The sequence below is a fragment of the Hippichthys cyanospilos genome, chromosome 11 (genome assembly GCF_059441005.1).
Source record: "Hippichthys cyanospilos isolate Australia breed blue-spotted pipefish chromosome 11, RoL_Hcya_1.0, whole genome shotgun sequence".
NCBI lineage: Eukaryota > Metazoa > Chordata > Actinopteri > Syngnathiformes > Syngnathidae > Hippichthys > Hippichthys cyanospilos.
The window spans coordinates 10,537,708-10,554,806 of NC_142379.1; the positions used below are offsets into that span (position 1 = coordinate 10,537,708).

Below are 17,099 nucleotides of genomic sequence, written 5' to 3' on the forward strand. Positions count from 1 at the left end.
TGGGGTTTTATATTTAGTATGGTTATCACCACCATGCCTAGTCCATAACACAACATCTGCCAAGCAAGCATGGCATATGTAAAGCTGACATTTACTGGCATCCACTCTAATTGGCAACATGTCTCAATGAGTTGCGGTAACCTAGCTACCCCATTACATGTATTTTATTTATTTATTTAATTATTTATTTTGTGCCTTACTATGACAGGCAACGACTTTAAATTGTCCAGAGGTGTTCAAGGTTGTTTGGTTATATATGCTCTGTGATTGGCTGACAACCAGTTAAGGAGATAGACACATGGATCTTTCTTTTCTTCAAACAAAATGCCCTACTATATATGGTCATTATTCCGCCCTAAAGCTAGTATTTTTTTTTTTTTAATAAAATGTTGTGATATTCATGATTTTTGAGAAAAAAAGCCTTACTACACATAATCTTTCAAAATATGCCTTATATGTGAATTTTTTTTTTTTTAATAAAAAAAGCACATTGATAAGCAAAGTCTTTTCAATTTATATTAATAAGAAACCCTACTACACATGTAAAACATATTACTTGTTTACTTATTTAGTTTTTCCAAACAATATGCCTTAAGATGCATGGTAGGTTTTTTTTTTTTTCATTATCAAGAGGAAAAGGAAAACCCCACATGACTATACTTAGGCTTTTAAAAAAAGGACTTCACCATCCTTTTATATTTAAAGACAAAATAAATGCCTTACTAAAGGGTGTCTCACTGGGGTAGGTTTTCAAGTTAGGTTTTGAAAGTAGGGTTTTAAGTTTTGAAGGTAGTTTGTGGGTTTCATAGATGAGTTTCAAAGTATGGTTGGGTTTCACATATAAATTTTAAATGAGGGTAAAAGAGCATGAATGTGAATAAACCCCACAACAATGAAAAACACCCCTATAGCCAACCATGAGCAGACAAGGAAATGACAGCCTTTCATCATTTATTGGACATCTTCTTGTCTTTTTGAATTGAACAAATACATTTCATGGGAAGCCAAGTAGAGAAACAGTGTGGCATGCATCACATTTTTTGTCGCAGGCATATGATATAAACACAGTAAATGTGTTAGAAAACTATATTTACAACAAATTATAACAATGATAAAAATGAAACATGACATTCCAATTTATAAAATTGCAATTATGTGGGTATTGGCATAGCCACATTATACAGCAAGTACCATAGAGTCTTTCGCCGTGAACACACATTCCAAGTAGATTTTCAGAATATAGAGCTCACATATCTCATTGAACACTGAAATGAACACTGATTTTTATATATATTTTATATATATAAAAGAAACAAGAAATACACACAATTAAATAGCAGTTTTTGTGTGCAGTGAATATAGTACACAGTGACAAACACATTTTTTTTTTTTTTTCATTTTTGAGAACAAGGTACATTGGTCTTTGCCAAACAAGCCGTTGTTACAGACATTTCTTGTTTTACATTCAGAGTTTTGGAGAGAAGAAAAACACTCCTTGAACAATTTACCCGATGAAGCTTTCCACAAGAAAAAGTCACTTTTTCGGTCACTTAGCTCCCTGACTTTGAAAATGAAATCTTTGTTCCCATCCTGCGGTGCGTTTTCCTTACCAAGATGAGGTATTTGCCCGGTGACACGCTGGTGTTCATCCTTCGGTCTCAGGTTCAGCAGTGCAAAATCTTGATGAATGCCTTGCGGAACTCGACGTTAAAGGTGGTGTAGATGATGGGATTCACAGCGCTATTGACGTAGCCCAGCCATGTGAAGGCGTTGTACATCTCGGCGGGAACCTTGCATTTTGTGCAGTGGGTGTTCAAGATGTGCGTAATGAAAAATGGCAACCAGCATATGATGAATACACCTGAGGAGAGAGGAGAACATGGACGTTTTGAACGACAGGTTTATGAATGGGAAGAAAGTTGGCCTCCAGGTGATGTGTGTGTGTCCAACTACTTCCTTCATCGTTGCATCATTGCTTCAGTAGTATGAAAGGCTTTCCATTGCACGGACTTTCAAAGAAAGCCGGGGGCTGTAATGCTGAGTGAGTTGTCAAAACTTAACCTTGTAAAATTATAGAGAAGGGCATACATGGAGTGCTGTCACAAATTTATATTACTGATGTCTAATGTCATCCTTTGCGAGTGTCATAATAAAGTCATAATGAGTAAATATTTGTATGAAAACCACTTCTAGGCCATAAACATAAGGCAATCTTTTTAAAAATGGTAAGCGTACAATGTGATCTTTGTACAATATACAGCATTAAATTAATTCATTACCTGCCATCCATAACCTTGAAAAGTCACATAATGAACTAAAAGTTGTTCAATAAATAGTTGAAAATAAAAATGAAGGCTTAACAAAAAAAAAAAATGAAGATGAAAATGCAGTTTGGGAAGTCACAATCTTTATTATCGTTCCATCTATCCACTTTCTATAGCTGCTTTTGAATGATAGCCAAATACAATAAAAGTGTGACATGCTAAACTCGAAAAGAAATTTCCCAAAGTGAAATTCAATGAAAGGTATGGGGCAAAAAAAAAAAAAGAAGAAAATGCATTAAAAATGTTTGAACGTTGTATTTCCATGCATAATCTATGCATTTTCATTTTTATATGATATGATATGATATGATATGATATGATATGATATGATATGATATGATATATGATGTGAGAAAGTACAGTACTATCCATCATCCCAAACTGCTTATCCACGTGTGGGTCACAAGCATGCTCAACCATTTTTGGGCGGTGGACAGGGTTAGAATAGAATAGAATAGAATAGAATAGAATAGAATAGAATAGTTCAGTGCGGCCAGCGGTTCAGTGGTTGGGGACCAGTGACCCATATACAGTAGCTGCAGTGTAAATGTATCGCGTTCTTTGAGGAAGTTCCGATGCTTCCATTTGATTGTAGTGTTCACTCATTAATAATGGGAACGGTAACAGGTGAGCAAACTTACCGAGGACGATGGCTAACATCTGCGTGGCCTTCTTCTCCTTCTGCTGGGAAATTTTCCTCTTGCTCATGCTTTTCAAAGATGTCTGCGTCTTGCCGTTCGGCAAGGTCTGCGTCTGGAAGACTTTGGCCCCCATTTGTGTGGGATCTCCTTGGGTGTCCTTGCCGGGGTCTCCATTCTTCTCCGCTCTCTGGCTTTCCTCCGGGGGCGTTGGGGGCGAGGACGTAGGGCTAGCGTTGGCCTTAGCTGGCATCAGCCGCTGATGGCTGGTGGCCGGAGTGTCTCCCAGGGTGCATTGCGGCTTCTGTTTATGGATGCTGCTTCCACTGTTGACCTCATCCAGTTCCAGATCCTCGCCTTTGCTGGCCACATCTTTAATGAATATCTGAGAAGTGTCAAAAGTATGAAAAATATGTAGTTATATCATTATTGATAAAAGTTAATCCAAGTGGCAATGTCTTCAAGATTAAATTAAATCATTTTTAAAGAGGAGGCCTTTCTTTCTCAAGTGGAACATAACTCTTCCTGCCGTCAGCATAGCAATGGAAGGAAATTCCATCTCAAGATCAAACTCAGTGACAGCGAATACAAAAAGAAAAGCAGTGGCCCTCGAATGGATCCTTGTGGAACCCCATAAGACAGCAGAGATGTTCAGCTGCTTCTCAGAGATCATTTTCATTTGTTGGCCGTCAGTACAGAATCAGTCTCTGCCCTTAGTGTTAGTGCCTCATTTTTTTTCAACAACTTTGTTGATTTATTGTTTTTGAAGTATGTCATGTTCCATTGTCTTGGATTTTATATTCCACTGGTATTTACCTTTATAGGAGTACATATATTTTCCCCACACTGCTTGTCCAAATGTCCCCTGTAGATGGTGACCAATCTATCTATCTGTCTTGTCTGTCTGTCTGTCCATCTGTCCGTCCGTCCGCCCGCCTGTCTTAATTCGTCCGCCCACCCATAAATATACAGATAATAAATATACCAATGATCCATATAACAATAAAAACTTAAAAACCACAAGTTTTATCGATAGAAGTGAATTTTCAGTGAGATGGCGTCTCAGTAAAACTTAACAAATAGACAGCAGGAACTGACCTTTGCCCTGGAAACGCTTAATGTCTTGCTGTGCATATGGTCCATTAATTCAAAACACAATGAATCCGTTCTACACAACTGACTAACCAATTATTACGCCTACCCCCAGTTTAACATGGTGGATGGGATGTCATATCCCAAGGTGACATCTTGCTAAATCTCCCCGCGAGCCCATCGCTTTCGTGTTCCCGTCACACTGAAGAAGAAGAGCATAATGACAACGTACCACCTTCTTCTTGTTGGCAGGGAAACTCCCGTTTGACTTAACAATCACTGTGCACAACCTCACGTCTTCTGGGTGAGTGCACTCCTGCGTTTGAAAAAAAAAGAGAAAAAAAAGAAGTGTCAAGCGTGCAGCGAGTACAATGTCAGCTCACGAGTGACAAAAAGAAGGCTGTCATAGCGCAGATACGGCAGCCTGGAAGGTCAAAGCCGAATACATGAGTGTTGGCAAGGCGAGGCAGCTCAGTGAGGATGTGATCTGCCGCTGAAAGTCAGACCATTAACTTGACAGCATCATAAAGCAGATTTCACGACAGGCAAATAAGTGCAGCCAGCCAGCCACTCGCTGTATTGGAGTGTGATTAGTCTGCTTCACAATGATTATTTTCTCATCATAATCATTATCCGCTCATTTGTCAAGATGCTACCATGTAATGACTTTACAGGCCTTTGGATTATATTATTAAGGTACAGTAAAACAAAACAAAACTATGAAACATGTTTTTTGTGTGTTATTATACAAATGCACACGCTTATACACAAATACATGCTTTTTACACTCAACTCACTCAATCCCAAAGACATATTTTTGTTTTTTATTATTGATTCATATTATCCCAGGTATGTAGAGTTTCGCTATAAGAATGAGTTAAATAAAAAACTACTTTAGGTAACTACGCACTGAAGTAATCAATTACTTTAAGTAAAAAAGTATTCAAATAATCAATTCCTTTCGGTGATCTAAGTACAAAGTAATCAATAACCTTAGGTTCTAAAGTACTAAAGCAAAATACCAAAATTGATAACTTTAGGTACTAATATAATCAAATACTTTTTGAGCTTGACAACTAAAGTAATTGATTACTTTCAGTAATTAAGAACTGTAGTAATCTATTCATTTAGGTGCTAAAGTAGAAGGTACTAATTCATAGATTAGGTTAGTCTCCAAAGTACAAAAGTAATGTAAAATATGGATCTAAAAGGGATTACTTTAAGAACAAGATTGATCAACTACTTTAGTCGGTAATCTCCTAAACTATTTGAATACTGTAGTACCTAATGTCATCAATTTTAGCAGTTCACTTTTATTAAAGAAAAATAACTACAAAAAAATCACTCACTTTTTTGTCTGATTTGACTTGAAAAAAACCAAGAAAAATAGTTGTAAAACCCTGCAATACATAAACAGTCATAAATGAAAATCCATGTCATAGAGACTGATTCTTTGAATGAATAAACATGCTATTTGTTGACTGGTATAACTTCACCAAAGGAAGAAAAAGTGTAAGAATAATAGCAAAGTAAACCGGTAATGGAAAAAGCTATTGTTCTAAATGAAAAATCATGATAGGGTGAAGCCGCAATTACCCAAGTGCAACGTAGCAAGCCAACACTGTAATCAAGCTACAGTATTTTCATCAAGGAATACAAAAAGATCACCTACATCCTGAAGTCTGAGGATTTGTGCAATTTATGACAGAAAATTACTTGAAGGTACCCCAAGACTAAAGCCGACCTTGAGTGACGTGGCCACATCGGGGACGGCGGCCTGACACTGGCGCTGCTTGGGTTTGGTGTTGACTCGCTTCCTACGCTTCCTCAGAACCACATAGATTTGCACGTAAACCAGAAGGGTGATGATGAAGGGAACGTAGAAGGACACGATGGAGGAGTACACCACAAAGGCGGGGTTGGCGATCACGCACAGCGAAGCGTCCCGAGTCGCTGCCAGGAGAAAGGAGAAGAATCACAAAAAAAAAGATGGTGTTTAGCCTTTTTTACTATTGGTGGGTCGTGGCATCCCTTATTCAAAAACAAAAAGCCTTCTTTGCTGTTGTACATGCTGTAGCTTGAAAATTGTGTTCGTGGCAACAACTAAGGGATTGTGTGAGAAGTTCAAATCTTGAGAAAGAAAATGGCACCTGGCCTCACCGATGTTTACACAATTCCATTTATTAGCTTCCTCTACCATTGCTTAGAACATGACAATCCTTTTTATTCCATCAGCTTGGGGACTCAAACATGTGAGTCATCCCTTTCGAAAAGTAGCCACCAAGCCAGGCATTTTTAAAGGGATACTCTACTTTTTTAACCATTTTCAGCAATGAAATGTTATTCTTTTGTTTGTAATTAACTGGATGACTACATTAGTTTTCATATACAGTACACTTAATACCTTAATAACACCCATTGACTGTTCAGTCTTCTTCAATTGCATGAACGTGCATGTATTTGTGTGAAGCAAGAATAGCTCAAACAAGCAATGAGAGTTTCACCATTTTCTTTTTGTTTATTTTATATATATTTTTTTAATTCAGATAATTTTACTTTGTTTTTAGAACTTTTTAATATGGTTTTATTTTACTTCATTTTAGTTTAAATTTGACCGGTTTTAGTCTTTTTTCTAACATGACAAGGTCGCAAAAACAGTATTGTTTGAAATTAATAAAGACATTTTTGCTACTATTTATCGTTAGCTTTATTTAATATTATGAATGCGAAAATGTAGTTTTGTTATTTTTTATTATTACAATAATTTGTTTATATATATATATATATATATATATATATATATATATATATATATATATATATATATATATATATATATATATATATATATATATATATATTTGTATTTGTATTGTTTTATTTCTTTTGTTAATATTAAAAAGGATACAGGTTTAAATATGTGTGTATGCATGTATGTATCATAGATGTATAAGCACAAAATAAGCACAAAATATGCTTCCTCTTACCTGTATTATTGAGTCCAAAGAGAAGAGGACAGGATATGGCGAAAGAGAGCACCCACACAACTGAGATCATGATAGTCACCCTTCTTCTGGAACTGTAGCGGGTGTTGTACAGCATTGGCATTGCAACTGCTGTGTAACTGAGAAAGGTGGAAAGCACTTTAGTATCGATTGAAATAAACAATATTAGATATGTACTTAATGATATGTACTTAAGATCTACACATGGAAAAGAAAAAAACTACAATCAAATCACTTAATTAGCTCTTTGGGATGAACAATGGCTGGTCTGGACATTTTCTGACTCTTTCATGACTACCAGTGCAGATCAGGTGAGGTGGCCATGTCTGTGGTCATGTAATTTTGTGGATTGCTAGCATTATGTTGTTTGTTTGTTTGTAACAACCTCTTTTCTGCTGTCTGAAAATGTCCCATTCTATTCCCGGAACCAGATTACGGTGATCCGAGGTTTCAGTCTGATTCCTCAAGAGTTAAGCAGTTTTCCAATTGCCTTGCGACAACCGTGGCACTTCGAGGTTCACACTGCAGGGCTTAATGCTCAATTCCAATTTTTTTTCTTATATCAGATTTTTTCGGGAGGTCCTTCACATTTCCAAATAAATACATCCGGCATACCGAAGCCTAATCTGTTACATTTAAGGTGGGGAGGGGTTGGAAAGGTGCGATATCTGGCCATGGCATTTTGTGCCGTGACAGCAACGTTTCCCTTGCACGTTTGGAGCAAACTAAAGGAGACACACACACAGATGCAGACACACAAGCACACACACACACACAGAAACTTCTTTGCCTATTCTTCTTCTATTGTTGTTTTATTTTTGTCCAAGCTGCTTCTGCCTTTCTGATCGCCGAATTGTGATGTTTATCGCTTGTTTGTTACGTGCAAGCCGGATGAAAGTGACCTGGCCGTTCAGACTGAAGTCGCATGTCAAAAGTTAGGATACTTATCGCAATGTGCAGCACATACCCAAGGGTCTGGGTCACTTTGAAAAAATCTGATATGTGTCTTTCACACTGCCATTAAGAGATCGGATGCAGGTTGGGTAGGGGCAAAAAAGACTGCAAAACCAGGCCTAAATGACTTAAGCCAACAAGTTGTTCAGGTAGTGCGGTTTCTCCAGAATGATTTATTCACACACGAAGATTGGACTGATGTTTGTGTCGGTCGATTGAAATCTTGATTGAAGTTTTGCCATGCCTCCCAGCCGTGTGAAAAATGCAGAGGAGATAAGAAAAGGCCAGATTGATTAATCAATGAATTTTGATTAGTCGACTAATTGCTAGCATTATGTTGATTTGTGCTAACAAGCAATCTCTCTCCTAGGGTGTGAAGCCTCAAATTCCCAGAACTAAATGAAGGTAATCACAGGTGTCAAAATTCAGCCCAAAACTTCTGATATGTAAAATCTTTGTCTTTTATAGATAAACATATCTGATTTACAGCAGCATTGTGTGTGACATGATGACAAGCACGGGTGAGTATCCCACTCCGTGTTGCCACAGGCAACTCTTATCATTTAACCTTGATGCATTACGTAGTGGAGCCTAGTTACTAGAGTGGTGGCAATCACCAGAAAAGGCATGGCTCCTTAGACTGTCACATTCATTGTTCCTAAACAAGATACTTTGATTATTATTGCATTTGTGGAATGTAAATTGAGGGGGAAAAAAAAGAAAATAATTTCCCTCATTTGCAGAAGACTGAAAATGACATCATAGTTGCTCAGCTAATGACTAACCACAGCTCAGCTGTTTTTTGAGTGGTCATGTGACCTTCAAGCTAATGAATGAATGATTGAATGAATGAATGGCAGTGAGAGCTTCTCTCTGGCACACATTATTAGTGTGTATTTTTTTCTAATGAGGAAAATGTTTTCAATTGCAAAACACATTTTCTTTCATTCCAAAGGGAGGATTAGTTAAAAAATAATTTAAACAAGGAAATTCTAAAAGGAAACACCCATTGAGCAATTAATTGATAAATAGCAGATTATCGAAAGAATCAATAAGATCACCGATTAATCGTTGCCAGATCTAGTTTCATTTACAATTGTCCAACAGAATATATCTGGTTTCTGTATCGCAACATAAGCAGAAATCTTTTATTTGTGTTGGATCAAAATGAGACATAAGGTAATTGATTAATCAGTGAGACAAAGGTTAGTTTACAATTGTTCAAATCCTCGGAATTTCAGCCTTTCAATAGTAAAAATCTGGTTACTGTAATTTAACACAAACATAGTGTCTATTTTCATAACATAGACTAAACCAGTAACTGATTCTTTATGCATTAACATATAGCATTTCTACATAGTATATCATTTTCTGCACTGTCAAAGTGAATTTGAATTTGAAATTCTTCTTTTTTTTAAAAAAAACAAATGGGAATGAATGGGAATTAAAGCCTGTTTTTCATCCACTTGATCAATTGATCGATAAAACAGCAACGACGGATTCATTGATTAATAAATTCGCTAAATTGTTAGTCCTACATTCTAACAAAATAACTCGCTTATATCCTACTTTAAATCATGATGTTCCCAAGCATTACCATTTGCATGTGCATGCGGCTGCATTGTGAGCGCATGGAAGAAATGTAGCGCCCGTAATGTGAGCGCCTTTCGATTTTGCTCCACTTTAATAAACAAGAAAGTGATGATGTATGCACACGGAGGAGAAGAAGCAAACTCTCTTTTCATGTAGAAAAAAGGAAGCTGCCTCCAGCTGTTCAAGTGTACGACACATTTGATCCAAGACTCTTGCGAAATAATGATCCTTTCGGCGGACGCTCATATGTTCTCGAGCAAGAGAAAGCGAATCCTGGAAACGACTACAGTCTTCCCCCTTGAGGATTAGCAAGTGCACACCCAGAGGAGACCAGTCTTATAAATAACATCTAAATGCAAATTGTGCTGTCATTTACCTTTGGCGTACATACAGACGTTTATTTCGAGTACAAATTATGATGTATGTATGTATTAAGTATGATGATATAGGATGATGTGATTTCCTCTAAAAAAATGACATGTATCTTAATCCAATCCTATCAGTGCAAGGTATGAGCATTTGCTTTGTTTTGTGCAGCCGGGATCATGTAAAATTAAACGTGACAATCTCTATCCCTCTTTCTCTCTCTAGCTCTCGCCCTCTCGCACTTTCGCTCTCTCTCATTTTCCTTGCTCTCTCGCTCTAATTTTTAGATTTCGTGCCTCATATAAACACATGGACTCGCTCAAATGAAAAGCAAGCCGTCGCCTTTTGCAAGGCCTTGTAGAGCTCACTTGAGCAGGGTGCTTCGCTGCAAGATGTTACGCCAAGGATGTACAACTAATACAATGTTTGAACTTGGTTTTGCCAAGTGCGCAGATGTTTTAGATTTCCAATGTGCTTTCTAGGAATTAAAACTACATAAATATCCATTTTGTTGCAACCTCTATTTTTTGGTTGCTAAGTTAGCAGCATTCCTGCAACTCAGAAATGACTTCACTGAGCTATTTTTCTTATTGCTTGATCATATTTAAATGACTCGGAGTTATATTCACATTTAAAGTTGTATTTCCTGTGGTAATTCACTGACCTTCCTAACAAATAAATTTGTTGTTTCATCCGAACATAGCAGCCCAAATCTAAATTTCAACAGCTTCTAATTAACTCTCTGCTTTGCTTCCCCTTGTGAATAGTTAACACGTAAGAACATAATCCCAGCTACAGTCATAAACTAGAAAGGATGCGGGAGAGCGCACACCCCCAGGCTTTGTAGAAACCTCCAAAGAGACTCATTTCGGTAATTCATACCTTGTCTTATTAATTGGTTCCTGCTGGTTGCACTCGCGAATACTACTGTTCATAAACGTCTTTTGTATTATCTCGTGCAATTGCATATCAACATGCACACCAGATACAAATGTATTTTTGTAAACGTATGACTTCATTATCTTAATTCAATCTTTGTACAAACACAGAAAAACTGTCTTCTGCTGAGTATTTGCATTAGAACATTTCATTTTGTCAAATCAGATTTTTCACTCTATATTTTCATGTGCAAAATGCGACATACCACTCGCTTGTTACATCTTTACAATTTACGTAAAATGGATTGGTGTAAAAATGAATCGGTTTTGTAGAGTAATTGACAGTGACGGGCATGAACTGAGAAAGGTTTCAAGCAAAGTAAAGATTTCCTTTAGAAAAAAAAATCCATGCAAAGCTGACAGGATAGAAAGAAAGAGCAATCTGAGCATTAGCCGACTCACCGATCAATGCTGATGGCACACAGATTGAGGATGCTGGCCGTACACATCATCACGTCCAGAGTGACAAAGATGTCACAGTGGATCTTGCTAAAGCGCCACTCCCCAACCACCTACAAGAGGAAAAACACCAACAAGTGGCATCTTTGTGCAGCTATCAACACAAGAAAGCCAAAGCCCTCAGGAAAAGCTCAGCAGAAATTGTTTGCCGGAATAATACGCCATTTTTCGATTTACACAACAGGCCCAAGTGAGCAATTTCAATGTAATGTCTGTACAGTATTTCAATTTTTCCCCCCCTTGGCTCTCTTTTTACCTTTTAGACATTTCAAGGGATTTGAAATTGGATGTATCCATGGAACATATTAAAGAATAGCATGAAAGAAAGAACATTTTAAAAATGGCATTGTTCTGTTTGCGTGCATAAGCCTTATTGTATCCCCTCCGTTGATGTAAATGGGCGACCTCGGCATATTATGACATTTGAGGCAAAAAATAAATAAACTGTTTCAATTGAAGCCAAGCCTCAATGTGTTGTGAATATTGGACAGGGTCCAACTGGCGATCTAACTAGGACAAACAACAGGGAACAACAGCTGAAATGATTTGTGGAAATAGAAAATTAAGAGAAAAACTACCACTACTACTGTTTTGAGTCATCTTAGGTGATATATATATATATATATATATATATATATATATATATATATATATATATATATATATATATATATATATATATATATATATATATATATATATTTTTATATATATATATATATATATATATATATATATATATATATATATATATATATATATATAAATATATATATTTTTTTTTTAACAAAGTAAGAAAATGTTTATTCATATAACAATGATAAAATTAAAGATTAATCCTGTGCTAAATGATCAAACATCAATTATGCATACTGATTTTTAATCATGTTAAAAGTAAACTCAATTTTACTATTTGGCTGTTTTTGAAATAGTTTATCTTTAAAGTGACAAACCAATCAAATTAAATCAATTCAATGTCTACAAAAATATTTCAATTGTTAAACAATGTTTTGTTTTTTTTTATGTTAGGTCTGCACAATGAATGTGCTGAGCAAGATTGTTTACTGTATTCATTTCAGTTCATGAAACCATGACTGAAAGGCAGCACAAATAATGGCTTCCCAGCCATGCTAGCTCCTTTCAATGCGGAGAAAGTGATGTTTTACATTAAGGACACTAAATATATGAGCCCCTCACCCTTTCCGTCATCATCAGTCCATCATTTTTTCAAGCCATACGAAATTGTAATCATTGGTCCATCAATCCGTCAGGGTATTTTTGCCCAACCTTCTGCCACCACCAGAGGCCGACAATTGACTTCTTTTTTTTTTTCTGGTCCATCATTCGTCAGGTGCTGGTCTACTTCTGTGCCCATGCATACTAATCCTTTTTTCTTTGGGGCCACTGAAAAATGGATGATGGGCTGAAAATGTACACCCCTGATGTCAGGTCGCAAAAGTGCTTAAGTCAACAGGAAAATGGCACAAATCCAAAAATGACAGAATGCCTGCATTTTAGATTGCCACTAATGTTTACCTGTCAACGGTAAACTGTAAACCGTTTCATCCTTATAATGAAGATGCATCAAGTTATGATAAAACTGCCAATTGCCAATCTCTTTAACAGATATCTTTATTCAAAGACGGTGCAATTATAAGCTTGCATTTTTTTCAAGCACCCCATTATGAATGTAACATTATCAGCACAGCCCTGACAGGCCGCCTGTCTTGCCTGACACGAGCCCACCTGCTACCTTGCACGGCTCTGAAAAGGGTATCAGGTGTATGCGCGGGGGTGGGGGGTGGGGGGGGGGGGTCTATTAATCTTTGTCCCGGAGGCCTTGTCATCCCAAAATTAAGCGTTTCTACTCACGTTGACAGTGATTGCAAAGAGATTAGACGTCCTAATGAGCGACCTTCTCCCGGTCTCAACCTCTCCACTTCGCTCCTCTTTTGCATTTTTCAACCTTTAGAAGTTGGAAGATTTCTTGACAAAATCGTTTTGTTCTTCTTCCCCGCTATCACATCTTCATCTCAAACTCTGAGGTCCCACCGACTTTAATTTAGAAGACAAATACAAGTCAGATCACATCGGAGCAGGCAGGACAATACTTTGCAGCGACGGGAAACTGCTCGCTTTGTCTCTCTTTGACAGTTGACACCCAAACACAAGTGCGTTAGTTGGCAGGGCCGCAGCTGTTTTGGTTTCCGTACGCACAACTGCTCGCCGGTGGATATGCTTCCACAAGACTTTCGAGATTTAAATTGTGTCAGCATCCAGGCTTAATATGCAAAGGTGTTGTTATGAGAAATTGAAAATGGAGGCCGCGGAGCTGACAGCAGAAGCGGTGCAGCAAATGTTGAATGTTAGTTGAAATCAAAGACAAAGGAAAAGGAAGTTGTCTGTATCACTAATTATAATATTATCCAATGAGAACTTCACCTTACTACAGCATTTGAAACATTTAACTTTTTTTTCGTGTTTCATGAAACTGTATTTTTTACTGCTTCCGTGCGTTTATGGATATTAGATTTTCTGTCCAATAAGATTGTAGCCTCTAAGGGCCATGTCAATCTAATCTGCTCAGGTTCTTTGGATTCAGGAGTGCTGGCTTCTACTCCTGAGAGAAGCTTACATTTGCAACCTTGTTACCTGCAACCCTGTTGCTCTGATTAGAGTGTCAGTATTGTAAACACCAAATACAACATGGCATGTAATAACTGTTCTACCGTTGTGAGCTGAAATAATTAAGCGTTTGGTTGTTTATTATGTATTATTGATGAATATGTTATAAAAAAAAAACATATTAGAGGTTTAGTTTTCAATCGTTTTGAATCCCAAACGTGCTCCAATTAAGACATGACACTTTTATAGTGGTTAATAGTGATGGGGAAAAAGGCCTCATGAAGCACTTTTGATATTATTGTGCGACTCTAGATGACTTTTTGATTCAATTTGCAGTGGGATTTGCTTCTTATTACATGTTTGAAAATAACCACTGAAAGTGTCAATCGACTGAGAATGTCTTACTCTAACGCGGAGCTATGAAGTTGAATCGCTTTTTATCGATTCCTTTTTCTTACGAATTTGTCCATGGCTGAATTCATTACAATAATATTTCCTAAGATGGTGTTACATACAGTATGTAGAGAAAAACATGCACCGTCGCCACCATGACATCATATAGATTCAAACGCCGTAATCGGATCAGAGTGCTAATCCTCATGATTTACTGTGAGACACTGGAGGCTTAGTGACCCCGCACTCTTAAATTGCCTGTCTATATTACACGGCATGACTTCGAGGCTGGTGGTCACCCCCTCGCTCCTCCCCACCCGTCATCTGCCACGAAAAGAAAAAATATATCAAAGACTGATTTTTCTGATTGGAGCCCACACCTTGCTTGCTTTTGATTTTTTTTTTTCCACTATAGATTTTATGCTCAACCCCAGTCTCTGCCCTCAAGTTTAAAGCTGCACCAATAATTCATTGCTGATGAGTCGCATCTGCTGAAAGCAAAGGGTAACCATTAATAAACCATATGAACTGATGATGGATTCCAAAATTGGAATTCTTCACAATCATGCGAACTGTGTCTGGCGTGACATTTGACATTATCACAGATACATTATAGATTGCCAGCTGGTACTTTATTTACTGTACTGTGCTGATTTGACCTTCACCTGCTGAGATGTTCCCCTTTGATATTTTAACCTGCTGAATAGGGGCTGTATGTCCCTTCCCCCCCGCCAAAAAAAACAAAACAAAACAATGATGTACAAAGAGCTGTCTTCCAGATAAAATTATTGGTGAGCATTTAGCAAGGTGAAAGTGCCACATCTTATAAATATTGCTACAAACATAAATAAAAGGAAAAAAACAAACTCTAAATGTCACACAAAAGAGTACATTCATAATTGGAGCACTGTGCTTTCAACAAAGTCCAAACACTTGTCTTTGAATGCTGGCACCAGCGCAAGATGTTTCAAATAGAATTGCTCCAGTCAGATGTAGACGGAGGAGGAAAAAAAAAGTCAGCTATTTATGATATTACTTGCCAATTAAGGGCTTGCTTGAAGTCGTTGAATCGTTTGCAACTTGACAGCTATGTTTGTTCTAAAAATGTTTACATAAAGTCACCATGATAACGTACAAATAGTCAACTGACAGCACCTCTTTGATCAGCATTATTTATTTTTGCTCAGTCTCTCTAAAAACTTTTAACAGCTTTTTGCAAGGTCTTATGATGTGCGGAAGCATATATTTCGAAACTAAAAGTGTAACATGACATGACATTTCATCTTATGGGCGCACATGAATTACCAGAAAAACAGAATAAATCGACTTTGGTGAAGAGATGCCTAGTATACACACATGAACAGATATATATATATATATATATATATATATATATATATATATATATATATATATATATATATATATATATATATTGTTTTTAATTATATGCAATGCGTTTATATGTTCATTAAACTAATCAATAAATTAAATAAAGGGAGACAGAAGAAGATATTATTCAAGTATTGATTTTAAGTTTGAACTACTATTATTACTCTTCTGTCACTGTTATGTTGACAATATCCATCCATCCATCAATCTATTTTCTGGATGTAAATTGGTGCTAAACCTGCAAGAACGTTCAGACGGTAAATGGTAGGATGTTGATGTAAACGGACAATTCTAAAACCAGGTTTAGATAAAAAGTAAGAGTCAAATAGAAAAAGAGATAAAAAGTCTGCAAAAATATCTGATGTTACGACCTGTGGCTTATAGTCCGGTGCGGCTTGTCACCCAAATATACGCAAAGCAAAATATTTGGGATTGCTGGAACAGAAGAAAAGCATTGTCATCTATTTTAACGAGGAACATTATAAACTTGACGACTGAATACGCTGGTTTTGCAAGCTCACACGTGTGTTTGAATTTTCATGTAAGGGTACCTCCAAGTAGACAACCCAGGGCATGACCAGCGTGGCCACCAGAAGGTCAGCGACCGCCAGGCTGACGATTAGGTAGTTGGTGGTGGTCTGCAGGGCTTTCTCCCTCGACACAGCCATGCACACCAGCACGTTGCCAAAGACGATGACAAAGATGAGCAGCGTGAGCAGCATGGCGTAGTAGTTGTACTCATGCTTCTGCTCTTGGTCCGTCTCGTTGAAACCCCATGTTCCATTATCATAGAAACTGTCATTGTAGGCATAGTGGGTAAAGACATCCATTAGCTGTGAGTGATGCAGGCCAGCAACAGGCCCTGGAAATACACACAAGAAAATACAGGTTTATTGAGCAAAAACAAAAGAATAATAAAAAGAGGAGCAAAAAAGAATCTCATTTTTATAATGTGCAAAAAAGAAATCTTTACATGTTCAATTATTAAAAAGAGCAAAAATGAATCTCATTTTTATAACGTGCAAAAAAGAAATCTTTACATGTTCAATTATTGTTCGCAAGTGTGTTACCAACAATCCCAGATAAATATAGCTTTGATGGGTTGTCATGGTAACTAAGTTAAAAGAAGATAACATTGTTTGCCTTCATTGGGAACAATTGATGAGCTATTTACTGTGACCAGCCAATCTCAGGGCACACAAACAACCATTCATTCTCACTAACATACCTGTGGACAATTTAGACCGATCATTATATCTACCGTGCATGAGTTTGCAATGTGGGAGGAAACTAGCGTTCTTGGAGAAAACCCACACAGGC

The 17,099-nt window shown here is 37.1% G+C and overlaps 1 protein-coding gene across 1 annotated transcript in view; it reads right to left on the minus strand.

Moving 5' to 3' along the window:
- Positions 1–934: 934 nt before the first annotated feature.
- The window catches only part of drd2a (dopamine receptor D2a), a 40,347-nt gene continuing 24,182 nt past the window's right edge, over positions 935–17,099 (minus strand). Inside the window, exons 2-8 of the mRNA XM_088428243.1 lie at positions 16,331–16,641; positions 11,313–11,422; positions 7,042–7,178; positions 5,799–6,007; positions 4,287–4,370; positions 2,966–3,347; positions 935–1,861 (exon numbers count right to left, since the gene is read on the minus strand). Coding sequence (XP_088284369.1) covers positions 1,665–1,861; positions 2,966–3,347; positions 4,287–4,370; positions 5,799–6,007; positions 7,042–7,178; positions 11,313–11,422; positions 16,331–16,641 — 1,430 coding nt within the window. The 3' untranslated portion in view covers positions 935–1,664. The remainder of the gene's footprint in view (positions 1,862–2,965; positions 3,348–4,286; positions 4,371–5,798; positions 6,008–7,041; positions 7,179–11,312; positions 11,423–16,330; positions 16,642–17,099) is intronic.